At 39.3% G+C, this 21,911-nt stretch overlaps 1 protein-coding gene across 2 annotated transcripts in view; it reads right to left on the reverse strand.

Annotated features, from left to right (window-relative positions):
• Positions 1 to 21,911, reverse strand: part of LOC115780697 (potassium voltage-gated channel subfamily D member 3-like) — a 104,805-nt gene that overhangs the window by 1,051 nt on the left and 81,843 nt on the right. Inside the window, exons 2-6 of one of the 2 annotated variants that reach the window (XM_030730041.1) lie at positions 20,495 to 20,657; positions 10,699 to 10,800; positions 5,846 to 5,941; positions 2,395 to 2,493; positions 1,576 to 1,835 (exon numbers count right to left, since the gene is read on the reverse strand). In XM_030730041.1, the coding sequence (XP_030585901.1) occupies positions 1,576 to 1,835; positions 2,395 to 2,493; positions 5,846 to 5,941; positions 10,699 to 10,800; positions 20,495 to 20,657 (720 nt within the window). The remainder of the gene's footprint in view (positions 1 to 1,575; positions 1,836 to 2,394; positions 2,494 to 5,845; positions 5,942 to 10,698; positions 10,801 to 20,494; positions 20,658 to 21,911) is intronic. The other variant, XM_030730042.1, reaches the window with a different exon arrangement.

Raw genomic sequence — 21,911 nt, forward strand, 5'->3', positions numbered from 1 at the left:
CATTCTTGTTCATCCCAAAGGTGTTTAATTTGACTTGTGGGTCAAGGTCTTCCACACAATAATCCAATCATGCCTTTATGGCCCTTGCTTTGTGCACTGGGGCACAGTCACAATGAAACAGAAAAGGGTCCAAACAGTTTCTACAAAGTTGGAAGCATAGATTTGTCAGAAATGCCTTGGTAAGCTGAGGCATTAAGATTTTCCTTCACCGGAGCTAACGGAATAAGGCCAACCTCAGGAAAAGCAACCCCTATAACCTCCACCAAACTTTATATTTGGCACAATGAAGTGAGGCAGGTAACAATTTTTAGTTTGCCAAACCCAGACTCACCCAGTGTCTGGGTTTGGCAGTCTGCCAGATAGGGAAGCATGATTCGTCATTCCACATAACACATTTCTGCTCCACATCTCAGTGGCAGGATGTTTTACACCAGGGATCCTCAAATCCAGGCCTCGAGGGCCGGTGTCCTGCAGCTTTTAGATGTGTCCCTGATCCAACACACCTGAATCAAATGGCTGAATTACTTCCTCAGTATGCAGTCAAGTTCTCCAGAGTCCTGCTAATGACTTCTATATTTGACTCAGGTGTGTTGAATCAGAGACACATCTAAAAGTTGCAGGACACCGGCCCTCGAGGCCTGGATTTGAGGATCCCTGCTTTACACCATTCTATCAGATGCTTGGTATTGTGCTTGCATGCAGCTGCTCAGATGTGGAAATCCATAACATGAAGCTCCTAGTGCACAGTTTTTGTGCGGATGATGGCAGAGGAGGTTAGGAACTCTACAGTTACTGAGTCAGCTGCATTTACACACTATGTGGCTCAACACTTAGTGACCCCGCTCTGTAACTTTACGTGGTCTGCCACTTTGTGGCCGAGTTGTTGTGGTTTCTAAATGCTTTGAATTTACAGCTGATCTCGAAATATCTAGGAAGGAAGAAATTTCACAAATGGACTTGTTGCAACGGTGGCAACCTATTATAGTACCATGCTCAAATTCAGTGAGTGCTTTAGAACTACCCATTCTTTTACAAACGGCTTGGTGCTTGATTTTATACACCTGTGCCAATGGGACTGAAAACACCTGAAATCAAAGATTAAAAGGTGTGAACAAATACTTTTGGCCACAAAATGTTTGTAGTTATGTATTTGATAAATATGAATATAAAACATCTGATGCCTTAAAATACCTTTTATTTTGAATGGAAGCAATTTATGCTGAACAAATAATTACTCTGAAATCTATGAGCAGTACAGAATCTAAAAATCTAAAAATGAATAAAATAGCTCAACAAAAATAAAATGACATTTTTAAGATCATGTTAAAAATGATAACTTATTCTATGAAAACATATTTTATTTAACTTTTTTTTTTTTTTTTAAATGTGATTAATGTTGACACATCCCTGTTCAGATCCATCTATTAAATGTCTACAGTGGGGTGGTGTCACCCAGTGATGTGTCTCAGAGGTGTAGTTTAAAACACATACAACAGTTCTCATGGCCAGACACCAGTAGTTTTAATTTTTTTGCCAAACCTCTGATGCTAGCACCTGCATTTCTTTTTGTTTCACCTGGTGGTGTGTGACAGGGAGTCACCACACTGTATGTGTATGGCACTGAGCTCCTGCAGCGGGCCGTGGTGTGTTGGGATGGGATGGGTGGTGGGCAGGCTGGTGTTAGGCAGAGGAACATTTCTCTTTCTCTTTTGGCCACAACAGGTACGTGCAGAGCTGTCATGGCTGGATATAGAGGGACTGCGTGAGGGATAGGTCTGCAGAGCTGTTTCCAAACAATTCTGCTCGTATATCTGCTCGTCCACAAACTCATGAGCCTGTAGAGATGATGCATGAAAAAATGATGAGAGCAGACAAGGAGAGAAGAAAAACAGCAAAGTCAGTAAATAGGCTACAAAATAGAGTTATAGAACTTTTTGCCTGGAGTGATACTTTACTAAACTAAAACTAAACATTTAACTCATGTAAAAATCATGCAGTTGGCTCATTTACTATACTGGCTGGCTGGATAACATTGTCATTATTTTATACAGATCTTTGTCTTGCACTCAACATCTTTCAAAACAGTAGCTTAAAGACTTGTCAGTGGATGCAGACTAGGGATTAACCTCTACATTAGAGGCTGTTGTCTGGGTAAAAGTCACAATTACCTAAACCTTGTCCTCAAATGCTTTGGTTTAAACTCTAGTCTGAAGCTGTTTTTTGTGTCTTGTTGAAATCACCTAAACCTCTACACAGGTTACCAAAACAAATTTTTAACACAAGCCTTCCACAGACTGGATTTACATGTGCTTAGCGCTGGTAAACTTTAACAGACATATTTTAACAGCTCAGATTTTTTTTTAATGACTGCCATTCCTCTCCGCGAATCGCTACCTTATCATGGTGGAGGGGTTTGTGTGTGCCAGGGATCCCAGGGGCTGTGATGTCCGAGGGCTTTTGCCCCCTGGTAAGGTCTCCCAAGGCAAATTGGTCCTGGGTGAGGAGCCAGACAAAGAGCAATTCAGACGACCCTTTTGAGAGGAAGATCAAGGGAACAGTTTATCCTGCCTGGGATAGGGTTACCGGGTCACCACCCTGGAGCCAGGCCTGGGGAGTGGGCTTGAGGGAGAGTGCCTTGTGGCCAGGACTTAGCTCATTGGCCTTAGCCAGGTGGAGCCCGAAGAAGAGAGATGGGCCCACCCTACTGTAGGCCCACCATCCACAGGAAGCACCGTAGGGGTCGGGATGCAGCGAGTGTCAGGCAGTGGAAAAGGGCGGAGCCCCTGGCGGACAGATTCCTGGCTATTGAGACTGGCAATTGAGACATGGAACGTCACCTCTCTGGTGAAGAAGGAGCCTGAGCTAGTGCGTGAGGCTGTGAGATACTGACTAGATGTAGTTGGGCTCACCTTAACGCACAGTTGGGGCTCTGGAACCAGTCTCCTGGAGAGGAGCTGGCCTTTGTTCCAGTCTGGAGTTGGCCTTGGTGAGAGGCAGTGGGCTGGGATAGGTATCTTTGTATCCCCTGGCTTGGAGTTTTCACTGGTGAACAAGAGGGTTATTTCCCTGCACCTTAGGCTAGGGGATGGATCCTGACTGTCATTTCACTTATGCGCCAAAAGACAGTTCGGAGTACCCAGCCTTCTTGGAGTTGCTGGGTAGGGTGCTCCATCTGGACTCCATTGTCATGTTGGGAGACTTATGAGGTCGATGACAGTGAGACCTTGAGGGGCATGACTGGGAGAAATGGCCTGAACCTGAGTGGTGTTCTATTATTGGACTTCTGTGCAAACCACAGTTTGTCCATAATGAACATCATATTCAAACATAAGGATGTCCATAAGGGCAGGTGGCACCAGGACACCCTAGGTTGCAGGGCGATCGATTTTGTAATCGTATCATCAGATCTGTGGCTGTATGTTCTGAACACTTGGGTGAAGAGGAGCTGAGTAGTCAACTGATCATCACCTGGTGGTGAGTGCAATCAGGTGGTGGGGAAGGATGCTGGATAGATCTGGCACACCTAAAAATACAGTGAGGGTGCACTGGGAATGCCTGGCAGAGGCCCCAGTCTTCAACACTGATAGCATTGTGAGGGAAGCTGAGGACACTGAGTCCGCACCTCCATTGTTCAGGCCACAGCACAGTGCTCCGGCTGCAAGAAAAGCGGTACTCTATTCACATGGTGTATAGTGCAAGTGGGGTGCTGCTGATTTCAACTGACGTTATAGTTGGGTGGTGGAAGGAATACCTCCTTAAGTCTATGCCTGTTAGTCAAACCTCAGATTCAGGAAGTACAATACAGTTTTTGTCCTGGTTGTGGAATGCTGGACCAGCTCTTTATACTCTCAAGGATATCTGAGTCTGCGTGGGAGTTTGCCCATCCAGTCTACATATGTTTTGTGGACTCAGAACGAATTCAACCACGTCCCTCAGTTTATCCTGTCTTTCTTACGGGCCTTTCAGTCTCTGTACAACTGCAGCAAGAGCTTGCTCCGCATTGTTGACAATAAGTCAGACTCAAAGTGGTGGAAGGCTTCCACCTTCGTGGCCTCAGAATCTCATCTTTGCTTTTTGCTGATGAATGTGACCCTGTGGGCTTTATCAGGTAGTGGCCTCAAGACGATATTCACAGCTGATATTCACAGCCAGAGGAGGTTCACAGCTGAGAATGAAGGGGTGGGTTTGAGAATCAGCTCCTCCAAATCTGAGGCTGTGGTTCTCAGCCAGAAAAGGGTGGAGTGCCCACTCTCGGTCAGGGACGAGTCGCTGCCCCAAGTGGAGGAATTTAAGTATCTCTGGGTCTTATTCATGAGTGAGGGAAGAGGGGAGCAGGAGATTTACAGACACAGCTATGTCTGCAGTGATATGAACGCTTTCAATTGTGTCAACTGTGGTGAAGAGAGTGCTAAGCATAAAAGTGAAGTTGCTGATTTACCAGTCCATCTAAATCACTACCCATGAGCTTTGGGTAGTGACCGATAAAACAAGATTGCAGATACAAATGGTGGAAATGAGCTTTCTCTGAAGGGTGGCTGGCCTCTGTCTTAGACATGGGATGAAGGGAGCAGTCATTCAAGAGGGGCTGAGGGTAAAGTCACTACTCCTCCACATTGAAAGGAACCAGTTGAAGTGGTTTGGGCCTTCTGGGTGCCTCCTGGGTGAGGTATTCTGGGAATGCCCCGGGATAGACCCAAGACACACTGGAAAAATTCTATCTCTCAGCTGTCCTGGGAACGCTGTGGTGTTCCCCCAGATAAGCTGGAGGAGGTGGCTGGGGAAAGGGAGGTCTGGGTTTCTCTGCTTAGGCTGCTGCCCTCCGTGACCTGGCCCCGGATAAGCGGAAGGAAAAGGATGGATTGATTGTATACCATTCCAAATGTGTTACCATGAATATTACTTGAATATCAAACTGTAACTGTGTAATTAAAGTTGAAGATTTGATTTCCTCTTCATTACACAGAGACTAAAAGAAAACATAAATGCGTAACAATATGATTTAAGGTTGATTAAAATATTTAGAACTCTTAGCTTAAAACCAAAAAGTTCTAAATAAAGTTTAAGTGACTATCACAAGTGTAACTAGACATTCTGCTAAATAGGGAACCTTCAACTCAAAATGAACTAATTTTATGGCTAAATGTGATTCACTCTTGAAATGTTTGAACTCTTGAATTGCATCATCACTTCATTGTCATGACTGAAAATCTCAACAGCTGTGCACAAACTGTGCAAATATATAGCAATACAGAAATGTGAAAAACAGTCGCAACATTGCAGATCACAACAATGCAACGACACGGATAAAATGATGGTAAAAGAGAAAATTCCTCTACCCAAAATACATGCTGGTGTGCTGTCACAGATACCTCCTCCCTGTGCACTGCATGACAAAGCTGTGGTGGGAAGCTCAAAAACTAGGTTCACTGCAGTACAGCTGATTTAAGATAGTAATATGCCAAATTTAGTTTAGGGTGTGATGTAAAGCCCTGCCTGTTCCAATTTAGCCAGACCCACTGTTAACTCCAGCTAAGCTGGTAGGACAGCAGCCCTGGAATGTCCCAAAACAACTGTTAACCATACTGTCACAGTGATAGACATCTTTGGCAGCACCAAAATGCCCTAAAGACCCCTTTTCATCTGTTTTGGACAAATTTGGCAGTTACAGTCAAACTCAGTGTCAAGAGCAAGCTTCTGATAAGGTAACATTTGGAAAATAAAAAAAAAGTGAATCACTAGTCACTGAGGAAAGGTATAAAATGCATTTCTAGCTTAATTAATATCTAAGTTTAAGATTTAGATATATAGTGGATATTTATAGTTAAAACAGAGAAAGTACACTTACAGTTGTTTTCTCCAGACAGTGCAGTAGGTGGTGGTGTTGGCTCTCTAACAGAGAGATGGACTTCTGGGTCAGCTTCTGCTCATCCTCTTCTGTACCCTGATTGTACACACACAAACACACATGCACACAAGCACGTACACACTTAGTAGGTATTGTGAAATTATTCAGGATATTGCTGAAATAGCCTTGGACAAATCTCGCAGCATAAAGAACCAGGAAATTACTCTTTGATGTTTACTTAATACTTTGAAACTTTAGTACTAGTAATGAAAAGCTAGTGGTTCTGCTTCGTGTCAGCTTCGTGTCATGCTTGATGATTTTACGCTCATTGCAGTCATGAACAGGTAGACAGCAGCTCCTGCTGCTTGCTTTCAAATAATTTACTAGTTACATAGTGAACCACAGCCCTGCTTGGTGTGAATTGTTCCCTTAGCCTTAGGTCTGCCTAGGCAAGTGGTTTGTCCATTTTGTCCATTTGTAATTTATTTCCTATTGTGCAGCTTTTTTCTTTCTTTTTTTAACCACAAGCAGCCTACTGTTATTTCCTTTGATTTGTTTCCTTGTTTAAGCAAGCAGCAAAATAACTTCCAATTTCAGTTTATTGAGCAAACAACATACAAATTATAAAACCGTGTTACTGCCAGTTCTCTAACTTAATTGTCTAAGTAGGTACCACAGAATGTTATTTGACGCTCCAGGCAGCTAAATAGTTATTGATGTCTGAAGTGTCAGAAAGAGGAGAGACAGCAGACTTTGAGGAAAACAAAACAAAACCAAACAAAAACCACAGAAGCAGAAACTTATGGAACCATTTGTTGGTATTTCTCCAAAACAGGCCTTAGTTTCAAATTCAGCTTCCAATATTGCCTCGTCTCAAAGTAAGCACAACTGCCAAATAACATGAAAAGTGAAAATAAATTAATAATCTCCCCACAGTCTGCTTTGTTACACAGAGGACTGGGGTAGGAGGCAATCCAGCCCAAGGACTCTATTCAGATTCCAGAAACATGAACAACACAGTCACATGGGCATATTTTCCGATGTCTTGAATTGTGCATTTACTCTCTGGCAGAGGACCTATACACATGTAACATAGGTACAGACTGAGACTCAAGGGTCAATAAAGAGGCTGATTTTTTGAAGTCAGTGAAGGGAAACTGATCATGCTAACCTTGCTGCTGATGAATGACTGGGCAATAACTGACGCACAGTTTGCTCAAATGTTGTTTTTCCACAGTATTTGCAATAAAAAAAAAAGAATTTGGTGTTAGAGACTTTTCACAGACCCCCCCCCCCAAAAAAAAAACAAAAACAAAAAACAAAAAAAACCAAAAACCAAAAACAAAAACAAAAAACAAAAAACCATAACATAATGTGAACACCTCTTTTTTGCTAACTGAGTAAATTAAATAACCTGGAAATTAATCATCTCAATCAAAGATGCATGCAGGGCTCCATGGCAACTTTTTACAGGTTGAGTATTCACATTTTTTTACATTAAATGATGTATCAGTTATTTGTGTTACTTTGCTGCTGCTCAATTTATTTATTTATCTAGTTTTCTTCAAAATTATCTTCTACCATCTGTGCAATTTTCAGTATCCTCAAAGTGGGTCTGTGACCCAAATGTCAAGTTCCTGTAGATTTGTCAGTCTGGTCATCCGACTGATGATGTAACTGTGCACTGTTAATTCTCATATTACTATAATAAGTGTTCAAATCAGTTATAAAATGACAGTAATGTTACTAATCCAATGTTAAAGTACTTTTATATTCTGGAGCTGGCTTGTTCACTGTTTTACTGGAAGTAAGGTTAATATCAGCTAGTTTGGTATTCAGTTAGGTGTCATGTCCAGGATGTGATCCAGCATCTTGACTTGGATCAGGATGTGTAGAGGGCTATTTCCTAAGGCTCTAGTCACACAGGCAGCAACTGTCTGGCAACCACTGGTAGTGAGGATAAAATATGTATTCCTCGACTGGTTGGTGAGTGGTTGCTGGATGTTGTTGGCACTCACAAGCTGAAATTAGTCGCAACGAGGTGTACAATGTTACACTGAAAACCTCTTTTTTTAATTGCTTTGGTTGCTAGGAGATTGTTGCGGTCACCCTTAGTTTGCATGGAACAAGTCGACTTGTTTGCAAACTTTCGCCAACTACTCTCTCCAAGTGATAGCGAATCTGTGAAAAGTGTGACACGAACTGGAAACTGAGAGTAAATAAAAAGTGCAACTTTTGCTTTAAGGCAGATGCTCTCGGTTTCAGGTAATAGTTAAGGAGTGTTTGGAGACAGCATCTTCCTTGCAAAACTACAGGTGACCATGGCAACCTGCTAGCAACCAAATCAATCCCAAGGAGGTTTTCGGTACAGCACTCTTTTTGAAACCAATTTCACCTAGTGACTGCCAGCAACCTCCAAGAACCACACAGAGAATACACATATTTTGGTTGGGGACTACACTTTTTCCCCTAGTGACCTGTGGATGCCAGATGGTTGCTGACCAGTCTCTAGGACGGTATGGGTATGTCCTAAGTGAGCTGTTGTCAGTACTTCTCTCTAAATTTGGCTCTGCCTGTTGTCTATTTGTTGACTATAAAAAAATACAAATTGTGAGTTTAGGTTCTTTTTTTTTTCTTCTTTTTTTTTTTTTGCTGAGTAACCTGTGAAATAATGAGTTATTGCATACTTCTCTAACACATGGTTCAACATAGCACCCAACCCCAGGTGTTGTATTCTGAAGGCATGTTGCTGAATATTATTATTTTGTAATGGCAAATCAAATAAGGATCCTGTGTTTCACCTATTTGAACTGCCAGACAGATAATTCAGACTCAAAAGACTTATCTGTGTATCCTTATATGCTGTACAAGGAAAAAGTTTTTTTTTCTGAAATGGAGAGGCTCCAAACCTCCAAAACAGCAGGATGGCGCATGGTTATTTATAATACCTATGGAATATTTGATTTGGTTGAAGAGTATTATCAAGGTATTCTATGACATTTAGTCCCTATTCTCAGAAGCATTGAATGCTGATACAGTATGTCATGGGGATGCATGAATTTCAATATTTTTGAATTTTAAGGGGTTATTATTGACACAAATTCAAGGATTGATGGCATCTTCAATGGGTGATCCCCTCACTTATTTTACATATGTTTATTGTCTTATTTTACTATGGCCTTCTTTTTTTCTTTTGTGATGTATTTATTTATTCCTATATTTGTATGTGCTGATCTGTGCTGTATGAGTTTGTGAATAAGTGGGGTAAGGAAGTAACTAAGAAGTAAAAAAACACCACACTGCCTTTAAAGGGTGTGTGGCTTCCTTTGTTGTTTCTTTAGTGTATGATATGAAATTCCCCTGTGATACTATTTGGATTACTGGTCTGCTTTATAGAGATACTGAATAAAAATGCAATTTTGTTCAACTTTTACAGTTTTAAATCATTACTGGAAAAAAAAAAAGATCAGACCATAGGGGTAGCAATTCAGACAGCATCATAAGAGATAATGTAATGCCTTGCTATACAAGATTACCATAAAACTCAACAGGATTATTAATAAAAGTGATCTGAGTAACAAATAAAAAAAACAAAATGCAAACATACCCAGAGTGAACTTCTAATCTAACTAATGGCTGTGACAGAACCCATGATTTTTGTCATATATCTCCACTCACTCCTACCTTGGACCCACGCAGCATCACTGACTGTCAGAACTGACACCATCATAATTTGATGCACCAGGACTCTGGCAGTTTCATCACAGTCACGAAGAGGAAAGGGGGCTGCTCAGCACTCACAGATGGCATTTATATGATAATTCTAACCACTTGCAGACACCTATGAGCTTTCACACTGGACTCTATTAGGTCCAAATGGATTTTAGTAACCATCTGCAAGGAGGGGAGTGTGTCAGTATGATCTAGATGGAAAGGATTCAGGCAATTTGCTCATACATTACCAAACACATTTTTCCATGGTGGTTACAATATATATATATATATATATATATTTTTTTTTTTTTTTACAAAAAGCGATGAGTAAATGTGGAATGGAACACAGTGCTGGATGATTGATTTAAAAAGTAGAAAGATAGCTGATCTTTGCAAGTAGACATGCACTGTAGTAAAGTAATTATTTGTGTTCTTCAGGAGAAATGGATTGATACATATTTTTATGGTGGGCATTAGAAAACTGTGGTATAAAAACAGTGGGGGGGAAAAAACTGGTTCTATTCGAACTTCAAAACTACTCTAAAGGTAATCTCTACTGTCTCCACTGTTTCATTGTTCAGTGGGTCAGCTTTGCTTTGATGCCTCCTTTAATGCACTAAGAACCTAATTATCACCAAGAGCGACGCAACAAGCAAGTAAAAACAACCTTACATTCCAAATAACCTGAGCTTACCGGTTTCACAGACATGGATTAAATCAAGTCAGGAAAAGCACTTTGTGTGATTACACAGATAACACTCACATGGAGGATTATTAGCCCCTGCTATCACCTCTGCCCTGCATAACAACAAGAATGTAATGGCTCCAACTTCTTCTTTTATAGCCTCTGAATTACTTTTAAATTGTTCTGCTTATTTTGACAGTAATTGTTGCCACTTTGCTTGTGTTTGTGTACTGCAGATGTGAAGTTGTTGCCTCCAAGATACTGAGTTGCAGTGAACTGAAATAATTAGTACATGGGTGTTTGACAAGGAACAATATGATTAATACTGAATTGCAACCTGCTGGCACTGCATATCATTTTTAATGAGCACACTTAAAACAGCTTCCAAGAAATCATTGCGCCCACTTTGCTGTTGGTGGTTATTAGCGTTCAGAGGGTCAGAGGTCTTTCTCACCGTCAGCTCCAGCAGTTCATTGAGAAGTCCGTTGTGTTTGCTCTGGAGGAAGGCGCTGGCACTGCCTGACTTGGCTATTCTTATCCTGGCCAGTCTGGCTTTCTGGACGTGGGAAGAAGAAGAGGTCACTGCATCAGACAGGGTAGGCGGGAGGTCACAGAAGATGACTAATACTGTACCTATTTAATGGTGAGAATCTGCTAACTCATCACACAAACTCTGTAGTAATTTGCACAGCTACTACTGGACTGCTCTTATGTCTGCATTGTCCAGTTTGTTTCTTTTGTTATGTATCATAAAGACTGTAACATGCTGCTACTGGAAACAGCTCTAAGTGGGCACACAAACAATACACTCATTTAGAATTGTTGAAAAATGTAACTTCAAGTCTTTGTTGCTATCTTGCTGCTGCAGATTTTTGCTCACATTTAGCTGAAATCCCAGTGGTGATGTTGGGTGATAAGGCCTGGCTCAGTATCCAGTTTCTCCCAAAAATGCAGAATGGGATTGAAGTCCCAGGCTAGAAAAGGTTTCACACAGCAAATTCTACAATAATGGCTTGGAGTTGTTGTTGTACATGGGGGAAATATCACAGGATTTTAAGTTATTGGAACTCAGAGGCTTGGATCAACTCTAGATTAAAGGTACACAAGAGTATAAGAACTAGGGTTTAATCCCGGGATCCGGGATTCCCGGGAAATGCGATCAGAACCATTTCCCGTTTCCCGGGAAACGTTAGACGGGAAACCGGGAAAAAAGTCGCGCGCGTTGATTTGACTTTCAGAAAGAAAAGAAAGCTTCAGAATGTTAAATTTAAGGAAATATTGAGAGAAGGGTTCGTTTAATGCGAAAAGCATTACTCTTCATTTCAGGCACGTTCAGCCTCCGTTTAAGGCTTCAGCCTTCATCTCAAGCGTTTTAATAGAGGTATTACACAGTTGTGCTTTTTTCCTCTTTAATTTGTTGAAATCGTAGGCAATGTGTTTACCCTAAGGTATTTTGTATATATAATTTTATATTATTATATATTGTTATATTGCATTATATAGCCTATAAAATATGCCTGCCCTGAACAATAAAGAAATATCTGTTTAACTTCGAGTGTTTCTTTTCCTCGTTTTCAGCCACTTACTAACAATCATGAATTAGGATACGGGCCTAATGTGTGAAGAAATTATCATGAAATAGATTGCTTTAACATATTTCGCTTTTAAAATGGAGTTGAGTAAAATGTATATTTTTTAGGCTATAAGGATCGGCCAGTTTTTCAATAGACGATTCACAGCGAACCTACTTTAACCCTCAGACACGGTGTTATAAATTTGCTGTTGCCAGAATGGCAATGACCAAGTCGTAGTGCATTACTCAAGGCCCTGTGTTATGCCATATTATAGTGTAGTACGGTAGTTAACTTTTCAATGACTATTACAGCGTTCCACTGGTGGAGATATAGCGCAACAGATGTCGCCACGACAGCGTGGCTGAGCCTTTATCAATGCTGTGGAGATGAACCGTATTGTTTTGCACCAGCAGTTGTAAAATAGCTTGGTATAATTCCATGTACAATAGAGGAATATTCGAATTATATTTGTTAAGGGAGTGTTGAGGAACGATACAACACCGCATAGCTCGAGCACTCGAATGCCGAGATGTAGGTTTTATTGCGTTAATCAAGCCGACGTTACCCCCTACTGGGCATAACAGGACATAGCTGGAAAGCTACCTCTACAATATCACAATAGGTTAAGGCCGACACAGGCTACAGAAGGCCTAATTAAAATAAAAAAATAAATAAACTTTTTCCCGGGATTCCCGGGAAATGGCTCGTCATTTCCCGGGATTTGATTCATGTCATTTTCGGGAAAAATATTAAACCCTAATAAGAACTGAAGCTGAAACAATTAAATATGTAAATTCTTTGATCATTTTTAGTTTATTGTGGTACTCTGTGAAGATATAAAGATCTCTTATGTTTTAAAGAGAAAACAACAAACAAAATTCCGAGAACAATTCTTGGGTCGTTGCAGTATTAATTGGGATGTCTAATAATTTTGCCAACACAGTGAAGATTGCATCAAAATATTTTATTTAAATGAATGGCTTATTTTAACTGTTTATTCTTTCATCTGAAACTTCAGCACTTGCATTTTCTGATTCTTAAGCTTTACTTTTTCAGTTTTTTCCATCCAGTCCATTGATACCATGTTGTTTGTTTTTTATAACTGATTTTATTTGGATCCCTGGAAGACCAGCAAACTCCGACTAATCATAAATAAAGAATGAAGAATGAAGACGATCTCTTTGAAACTCCAATTTTTGGCAGAAAGTTGTAACACTTTTCAGTTTGAACCTTTCAGACGGATCCTTCTAAAACAGGGTAAAACTGAAGGCTCAGCCTGAACCATACACCACAAAGAAAAAAAAAGCAAAACAAAATCTATGCTGAAACCAAGAAAAATATAAATGCGACACGAAGCCAGTTCAGCTGTTAATGGAGCTGTGATTGGGAGACAGCACAAATTGTTGATTCGCTGCATTATTGCCAATTATGATGGCGAGAGACTAAGGAGTTCATAACAATGCACCTTTCTTTTGCATTAAAATAAAATTAATTTCAGTCTGTCTGCCAACATTTATCAGTTTATTTTATTTCCTCTCTGTTGTAGCAAAAAGATAAAATTCCTTTAAACTATAGATATGATAATGGAACAAAGGAGGGAGGAAATGAGAGAGAAATTGCATTACGGATTTTGTAAAATGAAGAGGATATTATGACAACTGTAAGGTGAGCAGTATCTTTAACCTTGTCCCACTGCTCTCTCTTCCTCCCTTTAAATACATCTAAGAAGCAGGAGACAGACAGCATTTGCTTCCCAGACATGATTTAAAAGTAATATTTAGACACTTCAAAAACTGCCTGTCAAACCTGTGAAGTTGTGAGGAAAGCTGGGAACTGAGAGGTAATAATATTGCTTGTATATGTACGTGGTCAGTATGTGAAATAGGGGTAAAATGGGAGGCTCATTGACTACTTCTTTCTGCTGTTGAAGAGTGAATGAATTAGGAACCAGTGAAATTACTCTTGCAAGGCTTTATTATTGATCAAAAGTACTACTTGACACAAGAAAGGGAAAAATATGAAAGAATAACTGATTGATCTCTGATTCTTCTGTAAGTGCAAGAGCTCTGCAATTGGTTGCATTGAGTATCCTGTCTTCTGCGATGATCCACTGAGCCCAAACAGTTGTCTAAGAAACTTTTACTCCAAACACATTCTGAACAGAATCCAGAGGTGTGATTGAGTCTCATTTAGTTCAAGGTCAAAGACGGTGAGAAGTATTCAGGTAGATTAAGTCAGACTGGTTTAGAACCAAGTCCCTGAATAGTTGTTGAAGGTATCATATACGGATCAATATTTGTCTCCCTGTAATAAAATCGATTTGTTTTCCAACTGTACTGTCCATTTTTATGCTATGAACATCAGATATGGTATTGGCCAAACTGCAAACCAGACCTTTTCCAGGTCAATTAGCTTTTGATGGCCTTCAAATCCTATTAATTTTAAAGTTTGTGTGAGCCCCAAAGAGACAGAATGAAACTATCAGTAGCAATACAACTGAACACTTATTACCAATGATTATGAATTTGTTGTTTTGTCCTACAAAACTCATGATGAACATGTCAACCAGGAAAAATATTTTTCCCTCATAATTTAAAAATATAAGAAATATATATAAGTAATTTAAAAGAACTGTGGAATTTTCAAGTTTTCCAACAGGACTGTTCCATTTCACTGTGCCTCACTAACGCATACTAGGAGAAGACTGCTGTATATTAGGCTTTGGCTACACAATTTGTAATGCCAATTGAATTCAAGATAAAGTAAAAACTTACACAAACATCAGTAAGTAAGTACATCTCACTGGAATAGTCATTTTTGTACAAATCTGGACAATAATTTGTTCCTCTTTGAAACAGTGCCAAATCATCAGTCAAAAAAACCCAAAACAAAACAAAACAACATGTAACATAATTGTTACATGTTTCCTCGCTTGCTCCCATTGTCTTGAAAACTCAAATTCGTCCTTGATTACAATTTTTTTGTAGGCATTTTGCATTATGGGCCAAACGTCTCAACTGTTGGATAGATGGCCTCATATTATCTTCCAGCAGTGTTTTGCTATGATACAGAATTAATTCATTTTTTAATCAATGCACCAAAAATTCCCACTGTTACTGTAGTTAAAAAAACTCTATATTTGAGGCAATGGTTCAGTCTATATTATTCCAGAAAGTCTGGCTTTGCTTACATGTTCATTAGCAAGCTGCAGTTTTACTCTAATGTTAATTTTGGATAGAAAAGTTTTTTTTTTCCTGGTGTTTCTCACACTCAGGTTAGACAGATTGCCCTTTATTCTAGTGTTGTTAGAAATCTCTTCCACTTGTAGACTGGAACAGTTAGTTTCTTCGACCTCAGTGCCAGATTCAAAGATATCCCAAAGGCCTCAGAAAGCGCTTTAGATCTAGGCATGATGATGCCACACATTTCAATAACAAAGAGAACAGAGGATGCTAGATATACTCTCCCTAAGGAGAATATTACAATTTGCACCTATCTTGAAATGTGTTTGATCTCTTTTACCTTCATTTGACCAATAAGTCCCACTGAAATCAAATCTGCTTTACAAGGGAGACTTAACCAAGGTAGCAGCCATTCAAATTCAAAACATCTCAAAAATGCAACATATACAACATAAAATACATACTCTACAACATAATATACAATATAAAACACTAGTGACCGCTCAAGAAAAACAGCCACAGATGTTCTTCATTGCCTTCATTATGATATTTTAAATTCACCAATGGCATGTCTGGATTTAGGTCTTTATGGGTCTTTAATAAAACCTTTACCTTTAAAGTGTAAAAAAGCTGCGGAGAGCATGAAATTACTGTTCGACACTTCAAATATTCTCCATCAACCTTATAATGCATGATAGTGTAAAAGGGCAAAGGTTAAAAATCCCTAAAATCATAGAAATTCAAGTTTAGCAAACTCATCTTTAGAAGTAACAGCGTCCTAAATGGTATTTCATGGCTGCGGAAGTTCTTTAAGATAAATTATTCTAAAGTTTGGGCTGCCTGGAACGGGCCTCTTCAACACTCTGACTAAAACCCAGTCATGATGGTGGTGATTTTACTTCATCAGTGGTCTAGGTTGACCGCACAAATCAGACCTATATGCTCCAACATTACCACCCACAGTCTGACAGTCAGACAGCAGAAAGGTTCGAAATGTTCACCTCCAAGACAAGTGAGCCTTTAAACTACTGCTATATAGAGCCCTCTTCCTGTTTTTTTTCTTTCTTCTACCCCAATCAGACCTCTCTCAAAAATTTTCCCTCTGCTTTTTCTGTCTTCTTTTTATTCTCCTACTCTTTTTACTCTTGTCAGACCTCCTTCTCGCTTTCCTTTCTTGCTCCCATCGTCTTGTTTTGCCCTCACGTCTCTGGTCTCAGGACTTTTTTCCTTAACAACCTGCCATCTCTCAGTGTGGCTCCACTTGACTTTGCTGTCCCATTACCGGTGTGACCTCAGTCCATTTACTGCCTCGACACTTATCGGCACTCTGACTGCACTGTGGTGCAGCGCTGATTTGCTGAAGGAATAAAAGAGGAACTGGTCTTCATCCTCTACACGTTTGGCTTTCAAATTATTGGGGAATTAGGAACATTAGTATGAGGGCAGAGGTTGTTTCTGTGGCTAGTTATGTCCTCAGTGGGTTACTGAACTTGAAGACAGACTGTACTTTACACTGAAGCACACACTCCAGTAGTTAGTAGGCAATAACTATCATTAAGTCCAATTTGGTTTCTCTACTTCCTTTTTTATGACCGAGAAGCTACAATGGATACACGAGAAGACTTTTTTGTAAAATCAAATCCCCAGATGACTACATAATTGTAATAGGAGCTGAGAGCAGCATGTTATAGAAGAATGAAGACAAATGAGATCTGGAGAGAAATGGGAGGCCAGGAGAGATACAGCAATAAAGGGAAGAAGAATTTGTGAACAGGGTTAATATAAAAGATATTCAGTTTCCCCCTCTTTTTCTTCTCATTGTTTTAACTCACATTAAAGGTAAAAGAAAAAGACTGAAAGTGACTATAACAGAGCATTGGTGAAAAAAAAAGCTCACTGGGCCACAGTGTACAGTGTTCAAAAGTCTTCTTCTTTGGATGTTTGTTTCGTTCTCTGTCTAGATGATCCCACACTGTTTCAATAATGTTGAGGCTCTGAGGAGGCCAATTCATGTTCCATTGTATGTTTTTCTATGCAGGTAGGCTTTTACTTTGAAATCATTGTCATGCTGAAAAAGCTGTTTCTAATCAGATGCTTTCCAGATGGTATTTTATGGTGGATCAAAATCTGATAGTAATTTTCTGTGTTTAGAATTTCATCAACTTTGTCAAGATCTCCAACACCACAGGCTGAAAGGCAGCACCAAACCATGACAGAGCCTCCACCATGTTTTACAGATGGCTGTAGACACTCACTGTTATACCTCCTCCATACACACTGAGAACGATTCAAACCAAAAATTTCAAATCTGGATCCATCACCCCATAAGAGCTGCTGCCACCAATTTTTAGTCACGTTCTTGTGTAATTTGACATAGCTCAGCATTTTCTCCCTGTTTCCCTTTCTTAATAATGCCTTCCTGACATCCACCCTTCCAGTGAGACCATTTCCAGTGAGGCTTTTGGCATGGAGTAGATGGATCAACTGAAGGGCCAAATGCATCTTTCAGATCCTGTGTCAGGCCTTTGCTGGATTTTTTTTCCTATTTGTTAAGGACATGACTTTCAGATACTGCTCATTTACTTTTTTAGGCCCGGCACTTCTTCTTTTGTTCTGCCTTTGTCCAGTATCCTCAAAGTTTTTAACGACACACTGCACACCATGCAGTGATATGCCAAATTTTTGGCCATGTTGGTGCAAAAAAACAAATTTTATGCCTGTAAAACTGTGTTATCTTTGGTATTTTTCATAGATTAAACTAAAGAAATGGGAATAAATGATATGTTTTTGCAACAGGGTGCCTACAAAGTGCCTAAAGTTACAATTTAAAATTGGTTTGTTGCTAAGTTGTCTCTTATGTGTAGGCACAACACAGATTCATTCCATGAGTTAGGTGCCTTTTTTATGCTGTTTACAGGTCAGGGTTACAGGCTTAACAAACAAACAAACAAACAAACTAAAAATCCTCTACAGTGTGAAAAGAAGCCAATGACCAAAGAAAAACTGTGAAAGACATTCAGAAATCCTGGAGGACTACTGACCACTTAATACTGCAAGAAAGCCTGGCTCCTTGGAAGCAGAATATGAAGAAATCAGGGGTGACTCAAGACTTTTGTACAGTTCTTTATGTATTGGTGATTTGGTAAAATATCGCAGCTGGGGGCATTTGTAAGATGCTGAGAAGAGAAAATGACAAAGACTGCCCAGCATATTAATTCCTACTTTAGCTATGCACCATCCTGTGTGAGGAAATATTCTTGTTTTGTAATAGGATTATAAGCATTTAAAGCAATGAATGTAGACCGACTTATTCTAACAAGTACAAATAATTTTTTCATTGCCTGATAATTACAAGCTACAGTAACAATTTATTAATGCATTACCAGATAGTCCAGATTCCCTTTATTCCAGATATACCTACATTTTTTCTGTTTTATTTATTCATTTCACATATACAACACTTTAGATACAAATATTTCCGTTATGATAAATTACCAAATCGAAGCCACCAAAAGACTTGAAACCTTAACTCTAACTTTTGAATCAGACTTTTTTCTGAGCACTTTGGAACTTCTGTGATTGCTTACATTTTGTTGTCCAGTCCAGTGTTTGAACTTTGAACATTGGTTTTTAAGCCTTTAAGCTTTTAAAATGCGAATAATGGTCTGCTTGCATCAGGGATTTCTATTAGGGGACGATCCTCAACGACCACGGCAAAAAAAAAAAAAAAAAAAGCAATAAAATGTTATTTCTTTTTAATTATCCTTTAACAGCTTAATAATGTTTTTGTTAATTAATTCCTCATTTAGAGTGGGTTATGCTTCCCAGAGAGTCTCCTCTCTGATTTAATAGCCACTGTAAGCTGCAAAGCAGCAAAAAGCTAAAAGAACATCATTAGTGTGAGAAATTTACTGTCCCATTGTGGTCTAAAAGTGTTTCACAACCACTGAAAGATTAAAAAAACAAAACAAAAAAAAAAAACACCCAAAAACCTTCAGGATCAATATAAAAAGTAAGTTGCACAGCAAGTGTACAGGGCTACATGGAAAACACAAAAGCTGCTGGGATCACAGAGTATATTTGGTCTGCCCTACTGCTGGTCACTGTTGCTTAGCAACAGTACAGTCATGCCCACTTAAAGATGTAAATATTAAAACTACTCATTCTGTCAATGAACAGGCAACTAGACATATGTTATGAAAGTGCTACAGAAGAAGTACTATAGGAGTTATATTAGTCTGTATACATATCAGTGTTTCTTTGAAGCAATGATATAATAAAATAATCTGAGCGCATATTTTTTTATGCAGCACATGCAGCTGTGCAGTCTTTCAAAAATACTGCAGAACCTATTGTTAGCTGACATGCTTTTTCTTTATAGCATTGTGCCAGTAAATAGTTTTAAATTCACATTATTTCGCCTCTGAAACAGTATGCAGAGATTCCTTTACTGTAAATATTACCGAAGCTGATCGCGGTTTGAACCCCAAACTAACAGGATAAATCTGGATTCACCAGCTGACAAAAATCACTGCACTCATTCATTTATCCTCTTGATTTTCCCATTACTTCACCGCCTCTATCAAATCTATTTTACTCAGAATTGAGCCACACTGGACTGAATAAAGGTGCGAGGGAGCTCACTCTATTGTCTTTGAAAAGATTGAAATCAGTATATTAACTAGAAAACCACCCACCTAGGATTCTCATATCAATAAGGATTCAAATCACACTTTCCCCCTCCTCAATTAGCTATCAGCAGCTGCTCTCTAAGTTAATAGTGGTCTTATCTAGCTCCATAGAAAGGTCAAGCGTACTGGGGGAATTGTAGTGAATGGCTGGATAACATTTGGTACTAAGAGCAGAAGTGCGTGTCTGAGAAAGACAGGACATGTGTGTATTTGTGTAAGTATGTTAAGTTCATGCACTTCTGAAGGGCAACACATTTCCTGTGAGTATGATGTGCTGAAAAATGTGGGATGAATTACGGTGAAGGACATTCATTTGCAAAGCAGTTGTACAATTCCTAATTGGGGTCAGTCCCTTTCACCATCACCTTTTTTTTAAAGTACGTAAAATACCTGTGTGCCTTTCATAAAAACGAAACTGTCATCTGTCATCAAGATCTTTAAACCCACATCCATTATTTTAATGATCTGAATAAAACAAAAGGACCTTCACAAGTTTTTTTTCTTTTATTACCCACACACCCAAAAGTTTTACTCAACATTTCATCCTCCCATTCGTTCTCATTAACTTAATAACGTGTCATAATGCACTACCAGTTTGGCCTTTTGAAAATAAAGAGGTAATATGTGCACAAGCTTTAAAACACACACACACACACACACACACACACACACACACACACACACACACACACACACACACACACACACACACACACACACACACACACACTTATTTCACCAACACATAATCCTTGTTGTCCCTCTTTGAACACAGGAGTTCAGATAAAGACACTGACTTGTACCTTCTGAGCACGGCGTTTATCTGCTCTCTGGTTCTGGTGGTAGATGCGGCTAAAGTTGGAGACGATGACAGGGACGGGCAGAGCGATCACCAGCACGCCACTCAGGGAGCAGATGGAGCCAAAGATCTTTCCAGCAATTGTCTTTGGCACCATGTCTCCATACCTAAAGATGAAATAAATGAGAAAAGTTAGAAAAAATACTGACATAGATGCATGGTTTCAAATGGACTTGATATGTCACATTTTCCTGTGTACTGATGACATTTTATTCATCTGTTTTAAATGCCTTTTTGAATTTGTGCATGAACAAACCAGAGTGGAAATGCCAGGAGAAAAAAAAGAAAGAAAAAACACTTTGTATACAAGGTCCTTGCTCTTTGGCTGGTGTTTTAAAAAAAGAAAGCTGGCATATTTGAAGAAAGAGGAAGAAGTCTATAGTTTTTGAATACACTTGACATTGTGGGGCCGGCTTCTGCTACAGTAGACAAAGCAGCAATTCACGCTGCCTTCCACTCATCAGAAAGGTCAAAAAAATACAGAATAAAAACAGCAGTGGGTAACTATAAGAACTCCCATTTCAAGTTTGAACCTTTGTTGCACATCACTATAGCAGAAACAACTCCACAGAGTTCACATGTGCACGAAAAATAAAAAAAAATATTTATGGATCAGTGTACCAAAGCTTCTGGTGCTGGAATAATTATGCTATCTTGTCACATCCTGTCAAATAGCTTAATGAAGGCCAAGGTCTTTTTTTAAAGGTAGTAAATAGTGATTTAATTTTCTGTTTTCAATATTTTTATTATTGTAGTGACATTTGCTCAAAACAGTATTGTACAGATTGAATGCAAACATAACTACTGACTCCACATTGCAATTCTCAGCCTTGAAAACTGAACTATTCAAGCAAGTGCCAGAAAAATTCTTCTCGTCCTGTTTCTGATTTGTCTGAAAGCTCTGCAGAATTTTGTCATTTATAATTTAAAATCAGAGTTCTGAGACACTGTACTGTCTAAGTAACTAAAAATACCAAATAGTCACTTTCTTTTAATTTCTTTAAGTACTCTTCAGGAATAGTTCTCCAGGCTTCTTGAAGGACTTTCAAAGCTCTTCTTTTGTTTTGTTTTGCCTTTTGTTCCATTCCTGGTCAAGCTGATCACACATCGCTTCAGTAATTTTGTCAAGATGATCCCAGATGCTATTGCATGGTGGGTCAAAATTTGACAGTACTATTCTGTGTTCATAACTGCATCAGTTTTGGCAAGAACTTCAACACCACTGGCTGAGTAACAAAACCATGACAGAGCCTCCACCATGTTGTACAGATGGCTGTTAAGGCTCACTGACCTCCTTCATACATACTGACAATGACTTGAACCAAAAAATTTCTCCATAAGACCTACTGCCACTGATTTTC

The sequence above is a fragment of the Archocentrus centrarchus genome, chromosome 5 (assembly GCF_007364275.1).
Source record: "Archocentrus centrarchus isolate MPI-CPG fArcCen1 chromosome 5, fArcCen1, whole genome shotgun sequence".
Lineage (NCBI taxonomy): Eukaryota > Metazoa > Chordata > Actinopteri > Cichliformes > Cichlidae > Archocentrus > Archocentrus centrarchus.